This window comes from Engraulis encrasicolus, chromosome 5 (genome assembly GCF_034702125.1).
Source record: "Engraulis encrasicolus isolate BLACKSEA-1 chromosome 5, IST_EnEncr_1.0, whole genome shotgun sequence".
Lineage (NCBI taxonomy): Eukaryota > Metazoa > Chordata > Actinopteri > Clupeiformes > Engraulidae > Engraulis > Engraulis encrasicolus.
In genome coordinates, this window is record NC_085861.1 from 51862859 (window position 1) to 51889591 (window position 26733).

General features: G+C 41.6%; 1 protein-coding gene across 1 annotated transcript; it reads left to right on the top strand.

Moving 5' to 3' along the window:
* Positions 1–1829: 1829 nt before the first annotated feature.
* Positions 1830–26515, top strand: LOC134449645 (alpha-2-macroglobulin-like). Its single transcript, XM_063199702.1, has 22 exons — positions 1830–1910; positions 3105–3253; positions 3365–3431; positions 10362–10388; positions 11058–11163; positions 14270–14495; positions 14596–14722; positions 15402–15523; positions 15671–15722; positions 16076–16159; positions 17026–17202; positions 18266–18341; positions 18473–18629; positions 18838–18912; positions 19877–20030; positions 20606–20796; positions 20925–21140; positions 21389–21522; positions 21751–21841; positions 24767–24835; positions 25524–25629; positions 26064–26515. Exons 3-22 carry the CDS (start codon positions 3392–3394, stop codon positions 26102–26104), a joined length of 2271 nt encoding a protein of 756 aa, XP_063055772.1. The 5' UTR covers positions 1830–1910; positions 3105–3253; positions 3365–3391; the 3' UTR covers positions 26105–26515.
* Positions 26516–26733: the final 218 nt, after the last annotated feature.

Genomic DNA, 26733 nt, shown 5'->3' on the forward strand with positions numbered 1-26733 from the left:
TTCAACTGAAGGTGGGCAATCAGAACGCCAAAGCCATGAAAACAAAGAAATCAAGAAAATTAATGAAATTGACATCGGAATTTTGACCCCCCCCCCCCCCCCCCACCCACACACACACACACACCTTTTTTACATGATTGGTATTGATTCCAGCCCCTGATCACAGTCAGGAACAATAATGTGGCCCCCAGATTTAAAAAAAAGTTTGGGGACCCCTGGCCTACAGTAGCTTCAGGTTGCAATGAACGACGGGCTGTGCATACTGCTGAAGACACCCAGGTGGAGCAGTGCATGTTATCTTGCTCCGACAACTAATTTTTTAATTATTTTTTTTTTTACAAGGAATGTGTAATCTATATAAACAATGCTAATTAAATAAACATAGCCATCATCAAGTTTATCTCTTCAGCATGCTTTTGACTCTTGATCATTTCACCTCAGTAGAGCTGATTTCAAATGAATGTATGAGTCCCCCTCTCAGCTGGAGATGATGTGCTGCGGGTTGTTCAGCCAGGGTGCCAGGGTAGTGCGTGAGGTGCATGTTCTGCTGTCCCAGGAATCTTGTACAGGTGGCTCTTCACACTAAATCTGCCATATGTGGTGAGGAGTGACACAAAAAAGAAAAAATATGCATTATTGTGTTAAGCTTACATGCAATGTTGACTGAGTTGCTAAAAAACTGCCAAACTTAAGGTATTCTCTGAGTTGCAGAAAAAGTAATGCATTGCTGTAATTAATGCGTTGCTGGTTATGGTTTATCATTTCCTGCCACTGACTTGAATTAAGTATTAGTAATGTATCATTGTTTCCTGCTCGTGCGTGAAAATGCCTTAATCAATGTATAGTAGACATTCAAAACATTTGACTCCCAAGTCAGGTAAAAAACACGTTTCGCCTCACATGCGTTGGCTCCCAAAAAGTTAACTGACATCGGTCATGAAAACACCTAGAAGTACTCTAGGGGCCTACAACAGTCAAATGATATCATGCACATTTCCTGTTCACGTCAGGGTGAACATTAGGAGTGAAAATGGAAGTTTGGAATAAAAACCGGAACAACACAGCAGCAGAACTAACGTTGGTTTAGTGTACTTAGGCACGTATCCTTTTTCTGAAGAACTAGCACTTCTAGAAATTACACATGCCCATCGGACAAAATGTTCGCTGGCTGATGAAAATTTATGAAACTGGCCGGGAGACTAAGGCTAAAATTCCAAACAACGACTGGGAGGAGATGTGTTAACTTCCATTTTATACTTACGAATAAAATAGTTATACTCAACATAGGCCTAATAATTTAACATCATAGACACTTAGCTGTCCATGGAGATATGCTAACGTTAACGGCCGACACACATCACCCACTGTCCAGAAAGATCCATGAATACAACCATAATATTAAATCCATTTGATGACGAATATAAAGATAATGACGAACTTACTGCTAAGTGGATAGTTACTTGTCATATTTATGCAATACAAAAACATTAAGCCACTTGCCTTTTCAGGAAGAGTCAGCGTTGCGTCTAGAAGTTCCCAAAAAGGAACTTTTTTGTAGAGTTGCCGTTTCCAGTCATCACGGGTTTTTTTTTTAATAAAACGTAGAAATCAACTATTAATCCCGTATCAAATGAATACAATGCGAAATAAGTGAATTTGATGAAAATGTGGTCGACAGAGAAAACAACACACGGTTTCATTCCTCACTCATGTATGAGTCTGAACATTGTGTTATTTACATGGAACGTCCATATCTAACAAAATCAAAATGGCGGCGCGGTGACGCCATAGAGGCAGCTGTTTCCGCTCTCTTCTTCTTTCCTCTCTGGCCTGGCTCTCTCTGTGGCCTCAGCACAGTGGACCAGAGTGTCTTCATCCTGGCACCCGGGAAACAGCTTGATGCTCAGAAGGTTACCATAGCATCTGTCCAAATCAGTAGTAGTAGTATTTAATAGTAGATGTTAGAAGTAGTAGTACTGTAGTAGTAGTGGTCATAAAAGTAGAAATAGTAGTAGTACAGTAGTAGCAAAGATTTTCAATATGGTGACCAATTTTTCTGTGTCACGTCAATGCAACAAAGTCGGATCAATGCCAGTTTCCTAAATGGGCGGGTTTTTATTTAACATTTTAAAAATTCATAAAAGTATTTTTATTCTGAAAACCCACTAGATTCATGAGGATGCATGAGTGCAGCTTAGAACTTATATTGAATATTGATTCTGAAAGAAATTACTCATGAACTATCTCCTTGTTACTGCCGTTATTTACTACTGCAGTAGTAGTAGTAGTATTAGTAGCAGTAGTAGTAGTAGTATAAGGAGTAGTAGTAGCAGTAGTAGTAGTATTAGTAGTAGTAGTAGTAGTAGTAGTATTAGCAGCAGTAGTAGTAGGAGGAGGAGTAGTAGGAGTAGTAGTATTAGTAGCAGTAGTAGTAGTAGTAGTAGTAGTAGTAGTAGTAGTAGTATTAGCAGCAGCAGCAGTAGTAGTAGGAGGAGGAGTAGTAGGAGTAGTATTAGTAGCAGTAGTGGTAGGAGGAGGAGGAGTAGTAGTAGTAGTAGTAGTAGTAGTAGTAGTAGTAGTAGTGCTAAAGAAAGACAGACTTCATTAGTCGCTGAGGAAATTCAGTTGGGCACAGAATGTACAGCATGTGCAAATATGACACATCCCCACCCCTCCTTTCCCAGTTGTGTCCAGTTTTATTAGTAAGGCACATTTTATTCATTTATTGTATGCTACATAGTTCTACTTAAGAAAATATTAACTTCTAATTTTACCCATTGTGTCCTGGAGACACATTTACGCTCCATTCAGGATTTTGAGATTTTAGCTGTATTATTAAATATTTGGGTATGTTAGAGCTGAATGAACACGTTATAATGCAAGAGGAGGGTCTTGGCTTAACTCATTTAATGTTTGTATGTGCTTTGGAGGCTGAGATATTTAGGATTTAATAGGAAGAGAGCACCCTTTCCCAAAAACGGGACAAAATGGGTTAAGGGACAACCTTGTTTTTTCTTTCTTTCTTTCTTTCTTTCTTTCTTTCTTTCTTTCTTTCTTTCTTTCTTTCTTTTATTTCTGTCTCTTCTGTGCTCATGCTATTCTAGGTGTTTGCATTATTACCAACTTTGGACTCAAAAATTGATGATGCTGTTGAGGACTTGAAGTGTGAATGGGATCATCCCATCACGTATCCCCTTCATGGCCCTCCTGCGGTTCTTAAGGTACAACAGCAGCCAACGATGATAACAATTTGGTAATTATGGCTACCCATCGTCATGGTGTGTGTGTGTGCGTGCGTGCGTGTGTGCGTGCGTGCGTGTGACAGTGCATCTATATTTACATGTTTTGTTTGTGTTTGACTTAGAAATTGGGATTGAAGGCCATAACCAATATGGCTCTAGAGGGCCCTTCATGTGACTTCATCTATTCCGGTATGGAAGTTACACTTTTGAACATTGTACCATGCTTGTACAGTATAATTTATAACAATTGCTATGGACCTTCGAGTTGAAGCTGTATTGGCCTAGAAGATGATCCCTCCTTTGCAGTCTTAACTTTTCATTACGGCTGCCACGGATTGCTGTGAAAAGGGGGGCTGGGTCACCTCTAGTCTTATGTTCTACCTCTATGTGTAGTACACAAACACATACACACACACACACACACACACACACACACACACACACACACACACACACACACACACACACACACACACACACACACACACACACACACAAGAAAAGTGGATGCCAGGTAGCGTACCAAAGATGTCAGGTACCAACCAAAAGTTGCTGTGTCTGTAAAAATAAAGAGGGTTTGTTTCTTGAACTTCGCCCTAGGTTAGCATTGAACTACACATTTTCTTCAGTAGTTGATGATACTTTCTTCGAGGCGAAATACGTCTCGAAACCCTCCTACTCCCATAGTATGCCAAAAGTAGTATGGCTATTTCCAGAAGTCCTCACTTCTACTACTACTTCTACTTTCTGACTTACTTTCCCCTCACATAGTTGAAATCATACAAGTATAAGAAATACATGTGTAAGGTACAGTATCTGGTGAAGGTAGATCATTTCTTTTGCATAATACCAAGACACGTGTGCAGTCATGCTGCATATACATTTCAGGTTCCCATGCATGGGATGAGGAAGGGGGGCTGTGCAAGCGTTAGAGGTTTGCGGGCTCTTAAGCTGTTCTTTTTCACATTACACAGTTAGCGTCCACGGGAAGCGTCCACACTCTATCCACGGGAATCAGCATCCAGTCCCAGCCTTCTACCCATGTGTTAACCCTATTCAGACTGGGCTTTTTTGGCATTCCTGGGCCTGGGGGGGGGGCTCTTTTGACCCCCCCCCTCATAACTCATGAACGGAATACAGTATCACTACGAAACTTGGAGGAGATGATCTACATATGGACATCTATGAATGACATAATTTTTGTGTAATTATCTGGTATTATGACGTCATTATGACATCATTATCTTATTATGCCCAAAATATCGCCATAATGGATTTTCCAACAAATTTAGGTAATGCACTTAAATTTTAATGATTTTATGCTTCAAACCACTTAAATGCTCACAAAGTTGTCTGATGCTAATGGAAATAACAAAAAAATATGAAAAAATATGGCGTCATAGATATGGTAAAGTGATTTTTGGTCAGACATACCTGTCAGAAAACCGTTGCCACGGCAACGGCAAAAATGATAAACCTAATCTTTCGGTACCTAACTGTAGCCAACTAAATGTTAGGAAAAGTCACAAAGTTTCGTAGTCATAGCTTAAGTCGTTAAGGAATTATACAACATCAAAGTTGGTGCGGGCACTTTTAGCCCCCCCCAGTCTGGATAGGGTTAAGTGGATATGGCCATGGAAATGCACGGAAAATGTGATTGTCCTAGCTGGTAAACTGCAAATGTAATTGCAGCTTACATGGATGCCGATAGGTCAGGCAGATTCAGTTGTTTTTGTATTTGCATACCAAAAGTTATGAAATTGACAAATTTTTCAAACAATAAAAATCTCTGCACAGCAGTGATAGAACCGTGTCTCTGCTGCATCTCCTATGTTATACTATAAGCTTATGATAGCCCTGTTCCTTGTGGGAGTTGTTAATTATTCTGACAAATTAATCTTTTGTGGATATACAATAATAATTGTGGCTGATTAAGAGATACAGTAGGCTAGATACACAGTAGAGGTCCTACATCTGTCTGTGCCATTAACTTCAATGGGACTTCTTGGGCCATTCATTTTCAATGGGAGCCCATCCATACCATGCGCACACCCAAGAAAATAGACTCGTTCTATTTTCAAAGTAGCAATGCGCCCAGGTGAAAAACACATACTTAAAGTTTACTTTTGATGACTACACTTAGTGCAAAGCGTACTATTTCCGCAGATTTAAAGTGTGCACTATTAGTGCGCTGGAGCACTAAAGCAGTACTTTAGCACACTTGCAACACACTGAGTATGCTAAATTGGCACCGGTTTTGGACAGCGTGAAATGTACTACAAGCCTACTTTAGAAATTGTGCTCCAAACGCGCTTTTCATGCATTCGTATGGTACTGTATAGAGAGTGTGTAGGAGTACACTTCTATGATATTTTATTGTTACTTGAAGTTCATTATTCTATATACCTAAGTATACAATGTATTCTTCAGACCATATCCTTTAAGAGTACTGGAAAGTATATTAACTACTACCACTACATTACATTATTATTACATTACATTACATTGCATTTGGCAGACGCTTTATAACCAAAGCGACACACACACACACAACTAAACTAAACTAAACATCATGTCAAGAGTCTGCCCTGGTGCTAGGCCAGCTCAAGCATTAGTTTAGTAGCTCCTCTCGAAAGAGGAAGGTCTTTACTTGTTTCTTGAAGGCTGCAAGAGAAGTGCTCAGTCTTGCTGCCTCTGGGAAACCGCCTCTGGGAGACCACTACTACTAACTAGTATAGTAATTACTACCAAGTACATGAAATAACATAAATGTAATAATACAATCCATAGTGTTTCTCAGTGCTTGTACATTGAACACAGCCACAGGTTACATGGGTGATATGCATGCATAGTACAATTGACATTTACAGTGGTACAGAGATTACATATATACATATCATTCATACTCAGCCTTATACCACCTTCTGTGTTAGGTCTCTTACTTTGTACCACCTTCCTTTGTTTGGTCACCTACAAAGTACTTCTCACACACACACACACACACACACACACACACACACACACACACACACACACACACACACACACACACACACACACACACACACACACACACACACACACACCTTTCATTTATTTATCTTTTGAGGAGACCAAACTTAATAATTTGTACTCTACTATAGTCTTCAAACCTATGATGAGATGTAATACTGTAAAAGAACACTTTAATCTTTCTCACCTCACACAGAGAGGTGTGGTGAATTGTGAGCCATGATCTGCAGACAGCCAGTACCAATGTCCTCAGCTCCTCCCCCTCTCTTGTGTAAAAAATAGGGCTGGGCAACGTTAACGCGTTAACGGTGCGTTAACTATTGAGGTCAATATCGCCCGACAATTTTGTTAACGTTATAACGCAGCAGGTTTTTTTCGTTGTTTTTTTTTTTTTTTTGCCTTTTATGACCGTTTTTTTTCGTGGCTTTTAATTTGAAAGAGTCAGCGCGCCTGTTGCTGCTTCCAATGACTGCTGACAGAGAAGAAGAATGTCTAGAAAAGTAGGCAAAACAAACTTTTGCATAGCCTACAGAAGGATGTCAACTTCTGAATGGACATTTTCGGTACACAGTTCTACAGTCCTCCTTGCGCAACTCTCGAGCAGCATGTGGCTCGCCTTTGCAGCTCGCAAGGTTAGTCTAATGTACGGTCAGCATGAAAAGGTAGTCTACTGTCATGCTGGCCGTCTATCAGCTGGCAATAACGCCACGCGGACTTACTAAAGCCCTGATCAAAAAGCGGGCCGCGAGATATTTCATTCCTCACGCAACGTTTTGGTTTCTACATGGGGCTGCGCATGCATAATAGGCTAACCTAGAAATCTAGACGCCCCTAGCGACCGCAAATTGAATTTGCTCCCGGGGGCAGTCTAGCGGACCCCAGTCGTTTTGCGAGGCTAAAAAGTTATCTGATGACAGGGCCAATCAAATCGCGAGGGGGGCCAGGCTACCTAGTAAACAGGAAACTTTCTAAGAAGAAACATGGTATCTGTCCGTACTACGTACAGCACGAAAGTGTTTACTTAATTTAAAAAGCCTGGATGATAATACATTTCGTGGCTGACATGGATTGATGTAATAATACACCATGAACTTATCGGACACAAATAGATCACAACACATTACCATTTGATCATTCCATGTTTTAAACTAGCTCGGTAAGCTAATTTGAGCATTTTACAGAACCAGATAGTCACACGCTATTATCAGACCACTACTGTAGGTGTAGAATGAAATTGCTGCCCCAATTTCTAATAAGACACATGCCATTAAAAACGAGACATTTGGGAGCTTTGAAAGTCTTTGAGTAGCTTACTAAATAGATGAGAATGATACCTAGTCTACCAAGCTAGTGGCTAGCTAACCTGTCGTCAATAACACAGAGCTAGGTATCCAGCCTTGTATTATATGCCTGCCCCAAATTCTAATAAGATCCATGTCATTAAAACCGAGACATTTGGGAGCTTTGAAAGTTTTTAAAGGGACAGTTTGGTCAATTTCAACATGCAGTTGTAATGCTCACACTACCCTGGACTTGTCAGTGCCTGAGATTTTTTTTTCTTCTTCTTCAGCCGTTTCCGAGATCCTGGTCATTGTAATGGGGGCAGCTCTTTGTTTACATTTAAAAAAAAAACATTTTTATTTATTCCCAAAAACATCCAAAAGGTTATAAAACATCAGCAGACAACTAGCAAACAGCAGTACCTTTTGGGAAAATATTTGGAGTTGGCCTATGTTTCATTTTTTAAAAATGTAAACAAACGCTGCCCCCATTAGAATTGCTCATATCTCGGAAAGGGCTGAGCCGAAAAATGTGGCATCACCAGGTACTGACAAGTCAAGGGTAGCGTGAGCAATACAACTGCATGTTGAAATTGACCAACCTGTAGCTTACTAAATAGATGGGAATGACACCTAGTCTACCGAGCTAGCAGCTAGCCAACCTGTCGTCAATTACACAGAGCTAGATATCCAGCCGTGTATTAGTTAGGGCCAAAACATACCAAGGCGGAACGGAACGGTCCCGGGACAAACGCGGTCTTTCTGCTTAGTTTTGGCCGGCGTGTTTTTCTCTGCCTTTCACACTGACAGCGTCGGCGTGCGCGGCCAGTCCTATTCAAAACCCTCCCCACAGCCAAAGCTAGCATGCTACTTTGCCATTCATTTGAATGAGACACCGCCGGTCGCCGGCGTGAAAAATACGCTCGAGTTCTATTTTCCAAATGCAGCGCGGCGCGGAGCCGGCTCCCGCGCCGCTGACGCTCGACTACCGCCGGTTGGTGTGCAAGGACAGATATGTTTCAATGTATTTTCACAGACGCCGGTAAAAAACGCGGCCGTTCCGCGACGCTTTACCGCCCTGGTGTGTAAGACCCCTTATGGGTATACAGCTAGCTAGCTAACACCGAACATGCCATGTTGACAATAATCATAAATATAACCATTTAACAAGCCTCAAATTGCTCAACATTTCGCTGGTTGATCAAGGAGGGCCATGTGGTTGAAAACGAGGCATTTTTGAACTGTGTAAGTGAAAACACGATCTATTAGGAAACTTGTTTGTGGCTGTGGTGATCACACGCATTCACTGCTACGACGGCTCGAAGTTGCCGCTTCACCTACAAAGGGGCGTGTCGCGTGTACGTTATGAAAGACAGCTGTGACGTTACACAGAAGTGTGTGGGGATTGGTTGTTCCACCATCCTATTGCGTGGCGTTGAGTGCCAAGGCATTTTGATAGACAACCGTTATCCCGCCCACACTCTCTCCGAGCTCACCTAGACCCTTGTACAGCTTTTTGCTGTACGGGTCTGGCTCGCTAGGCTAATAGTAGGCTGCATCAACATATGATTTCGCGACATCGGCAACCTCGTCAGCATTTAAGATAGTGTTAGTCATGTCAACGTTATTGTTTTTGAAAAATGCAATTGCCTTCAATGCCAACAGACAGTCAATTAGTTTCTAGTCGCTGAAACACCTTAAATAATAGTGACAGATAAGAGAGAAGGTGGGAGTCTTTGACAGTGAGAGAAGGCGGGACACACACACGCACGCGTGCCTGTTGCAGTTTTTTTTTCTTCTTGTAGGCCCATGTACACCATCCTAATTTGAGTTTCTAATTTCTAGTATATCAGTTTCAGTTGCCTACAATCTCAAGTAGCCGTAGTGTAATATTGTATGCAATCATTTGTTTCATTAGTAAGCCTACATTGGATAGGCATATACCCTACTATATAATTTAGACTGATAGGTTGGCAAATAGCCTACATTTCCATTGTGGAATATTATTATTATTAGACCTACATAGGTTATCTACACAGAAGGCCTACATATGCAAATTATTATTAATTATTTTATTTTATTAATTTATTAAATATTTTTATTTAATTTATTATTTATTTTATTTATTATTTATTATCATTATTTTTGGGTTTCGCACGCTATGCGATTAATCGCGATTAATCACAGAAAGTCATTGGGTTAATGTGATTAAAGATTTTTGCCCACCCCTAGTAAAAAACAATATGTTACTGTGTCAGTGCTTTACTTTTACCTGTACTTTGTAAAATCACACTTTAAAGACTTTTGGGTGAAATATAATAATAGTCCACTTTCAAAAAGTACAGTAGCAATGCAGTAGCTTACACACTTGTGTAAGCACACTTTGAAGATATTTGGGTGAAGTATAATCATGGTGCACTTAACAAAAAGTATAATAGCAATATGTTAAAGTGGTTTACTTTAAAGCTCACTTTATAAAATCACACTTCAAAGACATTTGGGTGAAGTATAATCATAGTGCACTTTCAAAAAGTGCAATAGCAATATGTTATTACAAAACACACTTTTAGTAAGTTCACTATTAGAACACGATTAGTGTGTTCTTTAGTAGGTACTTTAGCCAAACATCTTCCACTTTAAGTATAGTTGTCTAAGTGTACTTTCTTTAAGATCAACTTAATTACATTTCATTTTAAGTACACTTTATAAGCATATTTTCTTCGCACATAAGTATGAGTGCACTTTTAACATGCTTAGTACACTTCAGTCATGTTTCTATTATACTAAATGTGTCTTATGTGATGTGTTCTATTTTGTTTTTCTCTAGAAGATTATGAAACGCTGGAAATGGAAGGTACAGTAGATCTGTTTCTGTTATTAACAAATTATTTCAGCAGGTGAAATATGTAGTCCTATGTAAACCACTTAAAATAAAAAAAAGTAAAAGCAAAAAAAAGTACGAGTGCACTTTTAACAAAGTACACTTCTATTATACTAAATTTGTCTAATGTGATGTTTTCTGTTTTGTTTTTCTATAGACATAGATCTTTTTCTATTCTGACATTATTTCAGTAGAGGTGTAAATGACAATGGTGTAAATCGCCTCTATGACGATATGATTCAATATCGATATCTTATTTTTCGATGCGATGCTATTCAATTATTTTTTATACTTAAGTATGCCCCCCAATACGACACAATATGATTCGATTAGATTTTTTCCCAATTACTTTTCCACTTCTATTATGTTATGGAGCTAGCTAGGGCATTGGGCAGGGGTCAGCGATTAGATTATTTTCAATACTTAAGAATGCCCCACGATACGATGCAATTTGATTCAATTGTCAGATTATATCGCATTATATTGATACATTTCGATTATTATTTACACCCCTATATTTCAGCAGGGGCGATATTCAGTCCTAATGCTGTACCGAAAGGTAAACCAGATTTTAATGATACCCTTTTCTTTTCTGCTTTATTTCTATATTTTTTCTGCTGTGACTTTTATTGACGATTGGAGCCGAGCTCGATTATGGAGCTGCCAGTGAAGATGAGAGTGAAGCTGCAAGCGTGACGGTCCGCACAGTCTTCCCAGAAACATGGCTCTGGGCCCTGGCTGAGGTTGGGTGAGTGAAATATCCGCAAAACAGAATATGTCTCTCGCTGTGAATTCTATGACGAACCTCACAGCCCTGAGCTGCACCATGTCCATCTGAATCAAGCATGCCTTCCACTGACGCCTTGCTTTCCCCAGTGTGTGTGTGTGTGTGTGTGTGTGTGTGTGTGTGTGTGTGTGTGTGTGTGTGTGTGTGTGTGTGTGTGTGTGTGTGTTATAGATGATGGAATTTTTCGGGAGTCAAAATTTTGTCGATCCCGTTATTGGGATGGGAGTGGGACTGGAATAAAAAATGCCATCTCAAGCCTTCTACATACCACACTGTCCCACCTGGATGAGGGGAGGGGGAATTATGTTAGAATGCTGTTCATAGATTACAGTTCTGCATTCAACACCATTATCCCCCTGCGCCTGGCTGACAAGATGAGGGGGCTGGGACTCAACACACAGTTGTGCAATTGGGTGCTCAGCTTTCTCACTGATCGCCCTCAAGTGGTCAGAATAGGTGGAGGTGTCACTTCAAGTCAGCTGACCCTCAACATTGGCTCGCCCCAGGGTTGTGTTTTGAGCCCACTGCTCTATCCCCAACCACCAGGTCGCGGACCGGTGCCGGTCCGTGGACTATTTGATACCGGGCCGCACGACATAAGTTTTTTGGGTTTTTTTTAAATCCAGAAGACATGCCTTTGTTATGAACTGCAGTGCAGAACTTATCTCAAATATAACTTTTAGTATCTCTTTATTAATATTTGCATTAGCCTAGACGTAGCACAAGTAGGCTATTTTAATTTTCAATAACAAGCAAACTTTTCTTTGAGCCGTCCAATCACTAGTTGAATGTCAAATGCGCCAGACGCATGCTGCGAGGCCGCGCCCACTTTACATTTCAATGCTGCAATGCAAAGTGGATGGTGGCCGTTTTGGAGTGTTGGCTGTCTTCTCCGGCTCTTTCTTTTTAAGGCTTTTGAACGTTGCGAAGCAAACTTTTGGGAGCTATTTTAGAAATCCACTTCTATCATTTGTTGCCATTTCAGTTTCGTGACAACAACGCTGTGTTAAGAACGTAATTGCGTTGCGAGACATGTCTTGTGGTTGCAACTAATAGGCCTAACGACCAACACTTGTTTCAGGAGCTCCTGAAAGTCAGCCGTTGGCAGAATATCAGGCGATGACATGCAACCTTTTGCCTTTTTAAAAACATTGCACTCGGACCGCGGTAGAGTCAAACGCTGGTTATGCAGCAGTTCACACGCGACGCGAGGGCACGAGCTGCTAGTGGCAAACTTCAGCGGTATCAAACTCCAGCTTCCAACTATTCCCCGTGTTGTTCGAAAAAACAATGACGACTGCTTGTTGGAAACAGTTGACCTTGAATTAATAGAAGCGCCACTTAACCAGGAGACCTATAACCCAGTCATAAATAGCCCTGAATTTCCCTGCGCACAAATGTCCTCAATGAAAACGAACATGGCCAAAGTAGAGAACGCATATTCTCGCATGGTGAAAAATAGCAGTAGTATGTAGTAGCCTAGTTTTGGGTGATCTTCCTTGCACCACTAGCCCTATGACCAAGAATGGCTCCACAAATTAGTGGGTTAATTGTCAGTTTAATAGTCAAATACTAAATGTTATGTTTAAATGTAGGCTGTTACACATTTTGAATGGAGTGAAGGAAAAGGATTAGGCCTTATTTTTAGACCCTATTGATTATTATTGATACTATTATTATTAGGCCTATTAATAATAACAATGATAAAAAATATAATAATAATAATAATAATAGTGTGATAACAATTATATTTATTATTGCTATTATTGTTGTTGTTGTTGTTATTATAACGCGTGACTACCGGTCCGCGAAAAAAAAAAATGGGACTCAAACCGGTCCCTGGTGCTAAAAAGGTTGGGGAACCCTGCTCTATAACATCTACACGCATGACTGTACAACCACCAGCAGCTCAAATTCCATCTTAAAATTCGCTGACGACACCGTGGTGCTGGGTCTCATCTCAAACAACAACGAGACAGCCTACCTGAATGAGATGGATGACCTAGCACTGTGGTGTCAGTCCAACAACCTGGCCCTGAACGTCAGCAAGACGAAAGAAATGGTAGTGGACTTCAGGAAGGTGCAGAGCAGGGCATACACGCCACTTACCATCAGCGGGGAGCCTGTGGAGAGGGTCTCAAATTACAAGTACCTGGGAGTACACCTGACTGAGGACCTCTCCTGGTCACAACACACTCAACACCTGACAGCAAAATCCAGGCAGCGGCTGTACTTTCTCCGCCTACTGAGGAAGTTTAAGGTCTCCACTCCCATCCTGACCACCTTCTATTCATCAGCGGTGGAAAGTGTGTTAACAGGCTGTTTTACGGCCTGGTTTGGAAGCTGCACACAACAACAACAGAAGGACCTACAGAGAGTGGTGCGCTCTGCAGAGCGCACTATCAAAGCCAACCTTCCAGGACTCTTGGGCCTTTACACTAAGAGAGTGGGAGCCAGGGCTAGGAAGATTATGCAGGATGTCTCACACCCCAACTCTTACATGTTCACCCTACTTAAGTCCTGCAGACGACTCAGAACCATTCAGGCCAGAACAGAAAGAATGAGGAAAAGTTTTTACCCCCAGGCAGTGCGACTGCTGAACAGAGACTTTTTTAAATAATAATTTTCTTTGTTTTTTTCTTTAACTTATTTCTCACCTTTTATTTCCTTTTTTACTTTACTTCTTTAATTTTTAATTTTTAAGATGCAGAGCTGATGACCCCATCATCATTTCACTACAATTACCATGTATGTGACAAATAAAATTACTTGAACTTGAACTTACTTGAACTTGTACTTGAACTTGACTGGAATAAAAAATGAAAGAGAGCAGACAGGAGCAGGAATGCAAATAATAGATGATTTTAATGTACTTAAAACAACCAAAATTACACCCATCCATTTTTACAGTTATGTGGTCATCATTGCAGCCACTAACATTTGATCTGAGCCATGTCACGGGATGGGACGGGACTGAAAATCCACTCCCACATCGTGTGTGTGTGTGTGTGTGTGTGTGTGTGTGTGTGCGCGTGTGCGTGTGTGTGTGTGCGTGTGTGTATCACAGAGAGTCTGGGAACACACAGGTCCCTGTCACCGTCCCCGACACCATCACCACCTGGGAGACGGAGGCCTTCTGCCTGCACCCAGAAGGCTTTGGTCTCGCCCCCCCAGGCCAGCTCACCGTTTTCCAGCCCTTCTTCCTGGAGCTATCCCTGCCATACTCCATCATCCGTGGAGAGACCTTCCAGCTCAAAGCCACAGTCTTCAACTATCTGCCCAAGTGCATCATGGTATTTCTATGAATTACACATCTTTATCATATCCATGGCAATTTAAAAAAAAATCCAGTCTAGTAGGATCCACTTGTTATGTTTGTGCATGTATGTGTAGGTGACAGTGACTCCAACTCCCTCATCAGACTTCACTCTGAGCCCCTCTGCTGATGGCCAGTACTCCTCCTGTCTGTGTGCCAACGGCAGGAAGACCTTCAGCTGGACCCTGGTACCCTCCGTACTGGGTAATACAGTACAGGAATTCCCCAGCAGTAAAAATAAACTTTACTTTAGGGTTCACAAATAAATCACTCACTATTAGGTTAACTAACATGCCTAATCAGTATCTGTGACTTAAGAAACACGTGTTAAGGAAAAACAGTACCTTAATTAATTTTTAGTTGTTGATTTCCAGAATGTATGCTGCCAATTCACAAATCTCCTCTTTGCCTGACTACCATCATTTATTTTTAAGCATACATTATGGCTTAGAAATGTAATTTTTTTTTTAGACGCGTCCTAGCATCTCTATAACAGGGTATGTCGTTCGGTCGGTCTGTCTGTCGGTCCGTCTGAAACGCATTCTGTAAATTCTGTAAATTTCCTCCTGTGTCCATAAGGAGGCAGTGTATAGACGGACGCATCTTTGTCCGCCTGTTGGACTTGTTACACATCAATAGGTAAAACCTCAACTTGGGTACGCCGTTTTGAACTACGAGTCATAGACATCTGTGGCTAAGCTGACTTACGCCATCTGGCTGTTTTGCCGGTGTCGTTCAAGTTGTGTCTGGTCTATTAGTGCCATAACAGTGACACAATGACCATTTTACAACTCCACAAACTGCTACCAACCCTGGACAAGACACACCTGTAAGACATAATGTCAAGTAAGTAGCTGTACTGTATGTTGTGTGTGTGTGGCAGGATTGATGAATGTGACCGTGACTGCGGAAGCTACCTCCTCCCAGACCCTGTGTGGAAATGAGTTGGTGTCTGTGCCTGAGAGGGGCCGCATTGACATAGTCACACGCCCCCTGCTGGTCAAGGTAGGTACACATTCCTTATCATCACCAGTTAGCAATATCCAATATGAAGTCTTGAATAGCTAGGTTAAAGCATGCATAGGCCTAAGCATAATAACACTAACTACTGTTTGCACACTTTATAATGATTTCATGTTTTTGTCATTCAAGGCTGAAGGAACAAAGAAAACAGAGACCTTCAATTGGCTCCTATGTCCAAAGGGTGAATATACTTTTGCTTTCTGCTGGTAATCTTCTTAACATCCTAGTCCACTGAACTTGATATTTCAGGCTTATTCAGGTTTATACCATGAACATATTTGACCAATACACTCTCAAATCCTGTGTATAATATCAAAAGAAACTGTCATCATGTATATAATCTAATTTGGTATTATTATTTTGCTTTATTTTTTTGGTGCTATGTATATACACGGATGTAAAAGCAAATTATCATAATTATATATTTAAATTGCTATATACTGTGTATATATAATATGATATGATATTATGTAATGTAATGATGTAATATAATTTGTTTATCGTTTTGTTTTATTATTATCTTTATCCAAACAGGGGGCGCTTTGATAGAGGATGTGGAGCTGAAATTACCAGCAGATGTCATAAATGGATCAACACGAGCTTCCGTCTCTGTGCTGGGTACCACAGATATCTCTCTCTCTCTCTCTCTCTCTCTCTCTCTCTCTCTCTCTCTCTCTCTCTCTCTCTCTCTCTCTCTCTCTCTCTCTCTCTCTCTGACACACACACTCAAGATTCAAGATTCTTTTGAGGGAAATTGGTCTTCAACATACACATAGCTAGCCTGGTCCCCACCAGACCTCTGTGTGTGTGCTCTGGAGCCCCCTGGTGTCACTCAACACACACAGAGGTCTGGTAGCATGTAGCAGGATTCCATTTCTCAACTCAAAAAATAAGTGGACCATTTATTGCTTCAAATGCAGCAGCTCGCATTGAGGAGTCACAGGACAAATTATAGACTATATCTACGCTTTAGAGATCAACAGAAAACCTTTTTGAAGGAATTTGTTGATACTGAAGCAATAAATGCTTCGGAAGAGCTCACGAAGCTGCGTGGAACTACAGGTCGGGTGAGAGCCAGGCAAACACATAGCTGCCATATAACACACATTGCGGCAAATAAAACACTCACAGTACTGTTCTGTCACTCACGCGCACGCACACACACACACACACACACACACACACACACACACACACACACACACACACACACACACACACACACACACACACACACACACACACACACACACACACACACAATCAATTTCCTGATGATGTTATAGCGGTGATAATGTCCCAAAGATCACACTAAACATGTAATAAGGCCTAACATGTAATACATGATTGATAATGCCTGATACATGAAGTGTAAATCATCACCATCATCATCATCATAATCATCATCATCATCATCATCATCATCATCATCATCATCATCATCATTATCATCATCATCATCATCCAAACCTGTTTCCCTGCAGGAGATATCTTGGGTCGCGCCCTGAAGAACATGGAGGGTCTCCTGAAGATGCCGTATGGGTGTGGAGAGCAGAACATGGCCATCCTTTCCCCAAACATCTACATCCTGCAGTACCTGCAGAACACTGGCCAGCTCACCACAGACATCAGAGAGAGAGCCAACAACTTTCTCAAGAGTGGTCAGTGGGTCACTTTTATTATGAAACACATTTCCACCTGGTCAGAGATGGTCGCAAGGAACTGGTGTCATGCAGTAAAACCTGGTTAACCCTGTTCTATTTTACGTGAACATATTTCACTACACTTCTGTTTAACCCCTTAATGTGCGCCGTACCTCCAGTGGCGCGCTGTAATAGTCATTCAAATGTACCTACCATAGCACTACAATTCTATGACACAACACATGCCCTTTAGTAATGCACCACAACTTGGTCATTACCATACTGGTAACAACAAATGTATAAAGCCGCGTCTTAAGGGGTTAATGTTGAGCTGACATGACATAGACTCTTCCCCAGCTAGGGGTCTTAAGAAATGTAAAATTGTCATGACACAAGCATGGGCAACCTGTCATCTTTGTAAATGTCAAGTTGACATAAAAAAGACATCCCAAATAATGTCAGGGTGACTGTAAAACGTGACTTTGAATTTATTGCATGACAATTAAAGGGGAAATCCGTTGTGAAATGACTTAAATAGTGTTAAAACATGATGCTGAGCGCTAACTTTTTCCACATACCTCACCTCCATACATCCCCTGCATTATGAATTCCAGCGCTAGTTAGCCGACACTAAAATTGGGCTTTTGCTGTGAGTCTGTCGTCACCGTGGTGAACTGCAGGCATGGGTCGAGTGAGTGGAGACACATGAGCCTCGTAAATAGATGGAAAATAGAGATAACGATGGCTACTTCGGTGCAGACAGACTCACAGCTAAAGCCCAATTTTAGCATCGACTAACTAGTGCTGGAATTCTGAATGCAGGGGACGTATGGAAGTGACGTATATGGAAAAAGTTTGCACAAAGCATCATGTTTTAGCACTATTTAAACCATTTTTCACCGGATTTCCCCTTAAATGACAGCAGTCATTGGCATTCATTAATTCAAGTGTTAGGTCATAGTTATGACATTGTCATGTCAGTCTTATAAAGGGAGGATATCAAGTAGCCTAACTTGTTTAGCTGCACACTGATACATGCATAATACAATGTTTCCATCTCCTGTACGTTTGTTACCAACAGGATACCAGCGACAGCTGAACTACAAACACAGTGATGGGGCTTATAGCACGTTTGGCTCAGGAGACGGGAACACGTGGTGAGTGGAGTGGACCACAACTACTTCATAATAAAAGGCCTGGATACTGTACTCACCAATGCTCTTTACCACCCTCCCTCTATAGCTTTCCATTTGGAATATGCAATACTGTTTTTATCTGTTCCTTTTAGGCTAACTGCGTTTGTGATGAGATCTTTTGGAAAAGCGAAGTCCTTCACCTACATTGACTCGCGGATTCTAAGATCTGCTGAAACTTGGCTCAGAAATAAACTCCAGCCGTCCGGAGTTTTCCATATGCAAGGGAAGCTCTTCAACAACCGAATGAAGGTACCTCTACTATCATTAGTCAATAGATTACCCCCTGAACAAGCACTTTTCTTAAGTGCCTTACAGAAGCGCAAGCCACATACACACATACATTATGTTTGACAAATATGGAATAAGCAGGGCTTACAAAACTGACAAAGTCATAATAAACACGGATAGTTTGTTGTCATGGCTTTACTTTACATCATGTTTGTTCTGGTCTCTATAGGGAGGAGTAAATGATGACGTCACCATCACTGCTTACATCACAGCATCGATGCTGGAACTGGACATGCCTGTACACGTAAGGAAACTTACACTTGTGTTTTTTTTATATAATCTAGCTCAAATCCGTTTTCCTGATTTTTTTTATGATTCTTTTGAATCCTATATTTATTTCTATGCTATATCCTTATTTTAGTGGTTTTGTTGTTGTTGTTGTTCTGCCTAGTTTAGTGGGCTTCTGTATATAGGAAATCCTAGCCTACCTGTGGTAAACTAAATGCCTGGTGATCTTGTGTAGCACTGCTCTATGTAAGATCACCACAAGAGGCACCAGCCCCGGTCCACTAATCACAAAACTGTTTCTGTTCCTGTTTAAATACTTAGGGCGTGGCTGGGCAGGGGGATCATACTGTAGGGCTGTGCAGGGGTGGAGAAAGCAAAATGGCCACAGCCAAGGATGGATTACTGCAAGGGCCTACCGGGCCCAGGCCCAGGGGCCCACGAGTCCAGAGGGCCCTGATGCCCAATCCCCTAAATCTCCACTCTCATGTTGTGCAAAATCACACTTTTAACAACTCTATTTTCACATATTTTCAGGGGGAAAACACCTGAATGCCCAACAATATAGGGTCTCTAACATCTGGAGGGGGCCCTTTCTTGCTGTCTGGCCCAGGGGCCCATGGAGTCATGATCCGTCCCTGGCCACAGCTAATGCAAAGCATCCGTTTGATTGGTCATATTGGTCATAATCTCTTGACCAAGGCAGTGCAGAGGCTATGCGAACCATACTGGTACTTTTAACCACACAGCAGGGTTGCCAAATGTGACTAATGATTTCCTTCCCAAAAAAACCTAGGCCAATAAATCCCAAACAATCTAGCAACACTGCCATACAGTTCAACGGCGACAGTTCAACAGTGTGATCCCACCCACAGCCCTCAGCTGCAACAAGTCCCCTCTCATTTCACTTCACTTTTAGTCTTCTTGAACTAGACCAGTTTGTTTTGATTTTATTTACCTCTAATGACTTTTGTTTGTCTTAGGAGAGCACCATGAGGTTCCTCAAGTCGTCCGTCAGTGATCTGTCCAACATGTACTCCACTGCTCTGCTGACCTACACCTTCAGTCTGGCTGGAGAAGCAGAGATCAGAGCTCAGCTGCTCAAACACCTGGACACAGTAGCGACTTCTAGTGGCGGTACGAGACATTACCTGGACTGTACCAAATTGTCTGATGTGTTTTTCTGTGTGTGTGGTCATTCATTCCTAATGCTATGCTGACAATAGCGTGCATCTCTCTTGTTCATACTGTATCACCAATTTACCAGTCGCCAGTTGTTCCCAAAGAGTTACCTATTTTTAGATAATTGGACTGTAACACCCACCAACGTAATAACTTATTACTTGGTGGGTGTTAAGATGGACTTATTTTTTGAGCTTAAAAGACGTTTCTGTTCCTCATCCAAGAAGCTTGAACGGTTGTGGTCGTCGATGTAGAGGGAATGCTAGTAGCTATCAGGTGGATGAAGCCTCTTGGATGAGAGAAGTCCAGTTGCTTATAGCTAAGGTGTTTGGATAACATGACCTAGATGACTGAAGATCACCACTCACATACCTACCAGTTGCATATTTCCCAACAGGTGGCAGTATATACGTGTATGTGCATGTCACCAGTTGTTCATGGTGGAATGATCTCTCACATCACACTGTATGCTGTTTATATGGAGTATAAAATGGCAATAGAACCCGATTTGACTTGTCTTTCCTCCTCAGGCAATGCGCTACACTGGTCCTCATCCTCCTCAGAGCTGCCTGATTCCCTGTCAGTGGAGACGAGCTCTTACGTGCTGTTAGCCGTCCTAACCAAGCCCACGCTGACCACTGCAGACCTGGGCTACGCCAGCAGGATCGTCAGCTGGCTAGTGAAGCAGCAGAATCCATATGGAGGCTTTTCTTCCACGCAGGTACCCCTTTTTCAATAGCTGCCCTTTCAGTAGGAATTACAACTGCATTCCATTGCATTATAATAACCAATGAGGCCAGAGCTGAAAAGTGTGTGTGTGTGTGCGCGCGTGTGTGTTCTGTTTCTCAGGACACAGTGGTGGCACTGCAGGCTCTGGCCCTGTATGCCACTGTGGTCTTCAGTCCACACGACTCCAGCACCGTCACAGTGCAGACACCAGGCGGCGCCAAACAGCAGTTTGAGGTGAACCAGCTCAATGCCTTGCTCTACCAGGAGGGGGCGCTGTTGGAGCTTCCTGGGAAGTTCAGCATAGAGGCCAAGGGCTCCGCTTGCGCTTCTATTGGGGTCAGTCTTCTACTGTGTGGAATGTTTTGCTTCTGTGTGCAATGCATTCTTGTGTCCAACAAAAGTTTTAAAATGTTAAAAATAATATGTACAGTATATAAAAAAAGATTCAATGAGTCAAAATGCAACATTCAGTTTTGATACCTGTTAAAAAAATAGAATGACTTTCAAAGTCAATGAAGAACTTTTCTCATTCAGATTTATACTAAAAACAGTCCTGTAGTTTAAAATTGCTTCCTCTGTGACAGGTGGCTCTTTTCTACAATGTCCCAACTTCCAGTGACAAGACTACCTTGGCTATCACAGCTCAGGCCCAGCCACAGACTGAGGGAGAGTGCAACAAGGCCCAGGCACAGATCCTCAATGCGGAGATCACTGTCCTGTACGTATCCCTGTACACAGCTGCATTCAGCTCACTTTACAATGGAGTAAAATAATATTTTGTCAATGAAATGGTGATTTGTTGGAGCTAAATCCATGTGATATGGGGCCAATACCTTTATTTTACCACTTACCACTATTGCATCTATATGTCATCTGTCTCTTGAGCCATCACCAGAGGTGAAAATTATGTACTGTTGCTTTAACTTGTCACCTGCGTCTTGTTCAGTTACCATGGTCCTCAGGAGAGCACCAACATGGCCATTGTAGATGTCACCATGCTCTCTGGCTTCACTCCTGACCCCGCCTCTCTCAAACTTGTAAGTTGTGCATCATCCTTGTGCATTAGTATACATGGGTTTTTTTTGTTTATAAACATCGTGTTGTGAGGAGGGGCAAGATACTGGCAGCCAACCACATGAGCTAATTTTTGACTAATAGCGGTTTCCAACAATCAGAGGTTGAGTTGTGCGCAGCCAGGGTCATGCAGCCAGGGCAAAACAAAGAAAGAAAACCCATCTATATTACACTAAGCAGATAATTTTATAGTGAACAACAAAAAAAAACACATGACTTATAAGGGCAATCAGAGATGGCCACCTGGCACCAATTTGCCCAACACTAGATGTAGCCTATGTAGAGTAGATGTCCTTTATTTATGGAGGAAATGAAGGCGTCTTGCAGCGTACACACAATAAAATATACATATGAACTGTGATGGTGTGGCAATGTCTATACTATTACATTTCATCAGTGAGTTTTTCACTTTTAGTCAATTGACATTATTATGTCCATGCTGTTTTATAGGGGGTGTACAATACTGAACTGTACTGAACTGAAATTACAATTAAATTAAACCTTTAAAATAAATGTATGTGTAACAGACCCCTATCATTACCTGTATTTCTTTTGTTCATGAAAATGTAATTGGTTTTTAACAGAATTAGCACTTATATAAGTGGGATGAGCTGTTGCCTGTTTTAGCCTCATTCAAAGAATCAGTGATAAATAATATACTGCAGGGGTCGGCAATTACGTTTGGACGCGAGCCAATTTTTTTTTTTTTTCAGACAATGGCATTGCGGGCCATAGGTTTTTTTTTGGGGGGGGGGGGAGTCTGCTATTTCAATAATTAATTAGGCTATTTGTCGCAAAATGTCATTGTTGAAAGCCTTGAAACGGAAAAAATGATTCAGAATGCAGGACCTGCATAGAAGAATGGAAGCAGAGGTATGCGTTTATCCTGCCTCCATTTAGTAATTCCAAGCCTACGAGTGTCATTTGCAACGAGGCTGTTGCCGTTTGCAAAGACAACATCAGAAGACACCATGAGACAAAAATGGCCAGTTCAAAAACGCGTATCCTCCTGGAACAGAAGTGCGAACAAATACAATTAAAGCACTGGAGGCTGGGTATACACACAGCAACAAAATACTTGTCAGGCCACTCACCGAGCAGCAGAGGGTTACGAGCGTGTCTCTTAAAGCAGCATGAGTTCTTACCCGTCACAACAAACCATTTTTTTTTTCAAACCAGGGTTTTTTAAGGAAGTGATGGTGGCTGTTTTAGAGGAGCTGGTATACTGATAGGTCAATGGATGGAGTGATAGCCTCAGTGAAACAAATGCCGCTCTCAGCGAGGTCAGCTTCCCGAAGCATAGAACAGGCATTTTAACCATGTAAGGCTGCGGCCCAAAGCCCCAAGCGCTTACAACCTCCGGGCCGCAGTCAACTTTCAGTTTCGCACCATTGGGCCACGGGACCGCTAGTTACCAAATAGGGGCCTACGTAGTGTGCGTCTTTTCCCTCAAACGCAACTCTGTCATAACGCAATGACCACACCCGTGTTTTTGTTGTTGGGGGGAGATTCATTAACACATTGAGTACCGACAGCGTAATAATACGTTTTTCACCTCATGCATTGTATACCAAAACGTAAAAATACTTTTTTAGGATTAAATGTCATATTTCGAATCTACACCTTTCAATGGACAACATATGTGATTTTGGGAGCTCTGTGATGGACATAAATTACAAAATTTGCAGTCAAAAGTGTGTGTTGTGATTTGGACATTTTAATTTATCTTACCAAGATGTCTGGATGCCCACCCATGTCGCCTACCGTAGACTATCTGTAATAGGCTCCTAATGATCGCGCTGCCGGCATTGATGCTACGGCTCTGCATTTGATTTTGTCACTAAATGATCCTGCAATGATGCTCTTTTACTCTCTCTGTACCCCTTCACCTTGTGGTATGGTAGCTACAGGAAGGGCTATGGTAGCTATGCCGTATATTCGTGAATGTTGTTGTTTCCCTAGTACGGTCGGTGCCCGGGACCCACTAGTTTGACGCCCTCTCGGTAGTTCACATGGTAATCAAACATTTCAAACAAGGGCGTGCCAGTACCTTTCCAACCTGTGCGTCATGGAAAAGTGCTGGGATGTTCCACCTGTCTGTCACTTTAGGACTATCATCTATACCCGAATAAAGGTTTCGAATTGCTGTATGTAGGCCCTTTAAAATTAATAATAATAAAAAAAATGTTGGGTCGAAATTCAAAAAAAATTAAAATATATTTTTTTAATACATCAAATTAATTTCATCTCGCGGGTCACGCAGAATAGATGGCGGGCTAAAATTGGCCCGAGGACCCCTATATGCCGACCACTGATATACTGTGATGTGGCAACCTGGCCACAGTATGGCCAATGCTATCATACAGTAGGTGCATGTGATGTTAGATAGAGTTCCCTGCCCATTTGATGAAATGATGAAGCAAACTTACTACGTTTGTGCTGTACTACATGTGTGCTGTTTACTGCTATGTGCAATAATGTGTATTACGTCAATATGTATGTTTTTGTATTTGTGTATTTATGTAGCTGACCGACACCTTAATTTCCTTCTGGATTAATAAAAGTACTCTACTACTCTACGTAAGGTGGTCCAGCAGGGTTGCAGGAAACTGAGTCATCACAAGCTTCTTCACGGTTGAAAAGGATGACCATACTTCTGTAACAGTGCATAGTTTGTTGCAGCATTGAGGGACATTAGGTTTGGACTAAAATAGCCTCATGTGAGCAGAGGGTATTACCAGACAGTTTATGTTAGGATAACGTTGTCTTTGAAAAGTCATACATCTTTGCTTACAATACTTATAATGTAATATTCTGCTGCTATAGCAGTGAGGACAGTTTGAGGACAATCCCCAGTGTGATACTAATGGCTGTTTTATTTTTCCCAGCTTAAAGGCATCAAATTGGTGGACAGAGTAGAGAACAAAGACGACCATGTTCTCATCTACCTGTCCCAGGTGAGACACAAAGAAATCACCCTCACAATCTCTAAGCATTCCTCACACTCATGCCCAACAGTGTGCTGTAGAGTTTCTCATCATTATTGTACATGAAATTCTATATATCAGTTAAATTGTGGTCTTTGTTGCCAGGTGGACATATCATGTGTTAACTCCATAAGTGTGCCATTATTTAAAGTGAATTCCCACTCTTTGTTTTTCTTCCCCATACCTCTATTATGGTGAGGAAGTGACCATCTAACAGTAAAGTATTGGGAGAGAGAGAGAGATGGGCTAGTGCTGGATTATGACTCTGGCCACTCTGGAACCAATCTCCAACTCCCTTTGTCATTGTGACACAGCACTCCACATTACACAACGAAATTGCACTTGTGCCTCACCCGTGCAAAGGGGCAGCCCTCAATGGCGCCCCAAGGGAGCAGTGAGGTGGGACGGTACCATGCTCAAGGTACCTCAGTCATGTAGGAGGATGGGGGGAGAGCACTGGTTAATGACTCCCCCCACCAACCTGGCGGGTCGGGAGTCGAACCAACAACCTTTGGGCTACAAGTCTGACGCCCTAACCGCTTACCCATGACTGCCCTAAGAGAATATGGTATAGCAATTGAGAGAATAAGAATATGAGAGTAAGAAGATTGTGCCTCAGCAGCACCCTCAGTGAAGTTGCACTTTATGTTTTCACCAGGTCCAAAAGGGTTCACCTGCTGTCTACAAACTGGCCATCCAACAGGATGTCCCAGTGAGCAACCTGAAGCCAGCCCTGGTCAAGGTCTACGACTACTACCAGCCCAGTAAGACTACTACTACTATTACTACTACTACTACTATTACTACTACCATTCCCTCTATGAGGCATTTTAAAGCTCCACTGTGGAAGATTTCCATTCATGTATTCAAACTTACCAGGGCCAAGAAGTGAGGATGTATCTGTAGCTGTTTCTGAGCAGAGTTTATCGCATCATAACGAGTAAAGTACAGCCCTTGCCATAAATTGTGTCGCCTATCCACATTTTGTTGCATCAACTGCTAATAACCTGACTTTAGTGTACAAAAATGTTGCACCGAAGAAAGATGAAAGATGTTTTTATTTTTATTATGGGTATTATTATTTTAGGACCCCTAAAAATGTCACACTCTGGACCTTAAACACATTCATTACCTGCAACACATGCTGTATGATGCTGCCTGCATATGTTTGACCATGAATTCTGTATTTTTCCCCCAGGTGACCAATCTGAGGCTGAGTACTCGTACCCTTGTGCATAGGATGGTCCTGACAGTATGTGTGTGTGTTCATTTGTTACTGTTAATTTATCTTAACAATGAGACACTGAACTTCCCTGTTTAGGTTTTTAAATACTTTTGTAACTCTATAATGGTGATATAGTACATTTTACTGAGTAAACTAGACAAACCCGCCTAGTGCCAGAAAACACCAGGTGAGTGTACTTCTATACTTCTCATGTTATAGTCTAGCATGCCGGCATAGTGATATAGCATTCCCAAAACCTGTTACCTTTGTATTGGGCTACATACAAGCCATTTGTCACAGTATAATTACCTTTGTCTTTGCACAACACTTTCTCACTGCTTGTTTCATCATTCCTCTGAAAAATCAGTAGCCTAATAATAAATGTATAGCCTAATAATAATAAAAAATAAATATTGAAATTGAAATCAATCCTTAAAGTGTCTGTTGGAAGTTAAACATGGAATCAGCATGGAAAAACAAACAACTACTGGAGGATGATGGCCCACAGCTTTATCTGCTACAATTTGGAGCCAAAGAGGAAAGATAGGGGACCGGGCAATGGAAATAAATAAGGATAGTGTTGGGATGATAAGAAGAAAAGTGAGGTAGAGCTATGAAGCATGCTTGAATGATCAATGGCGAA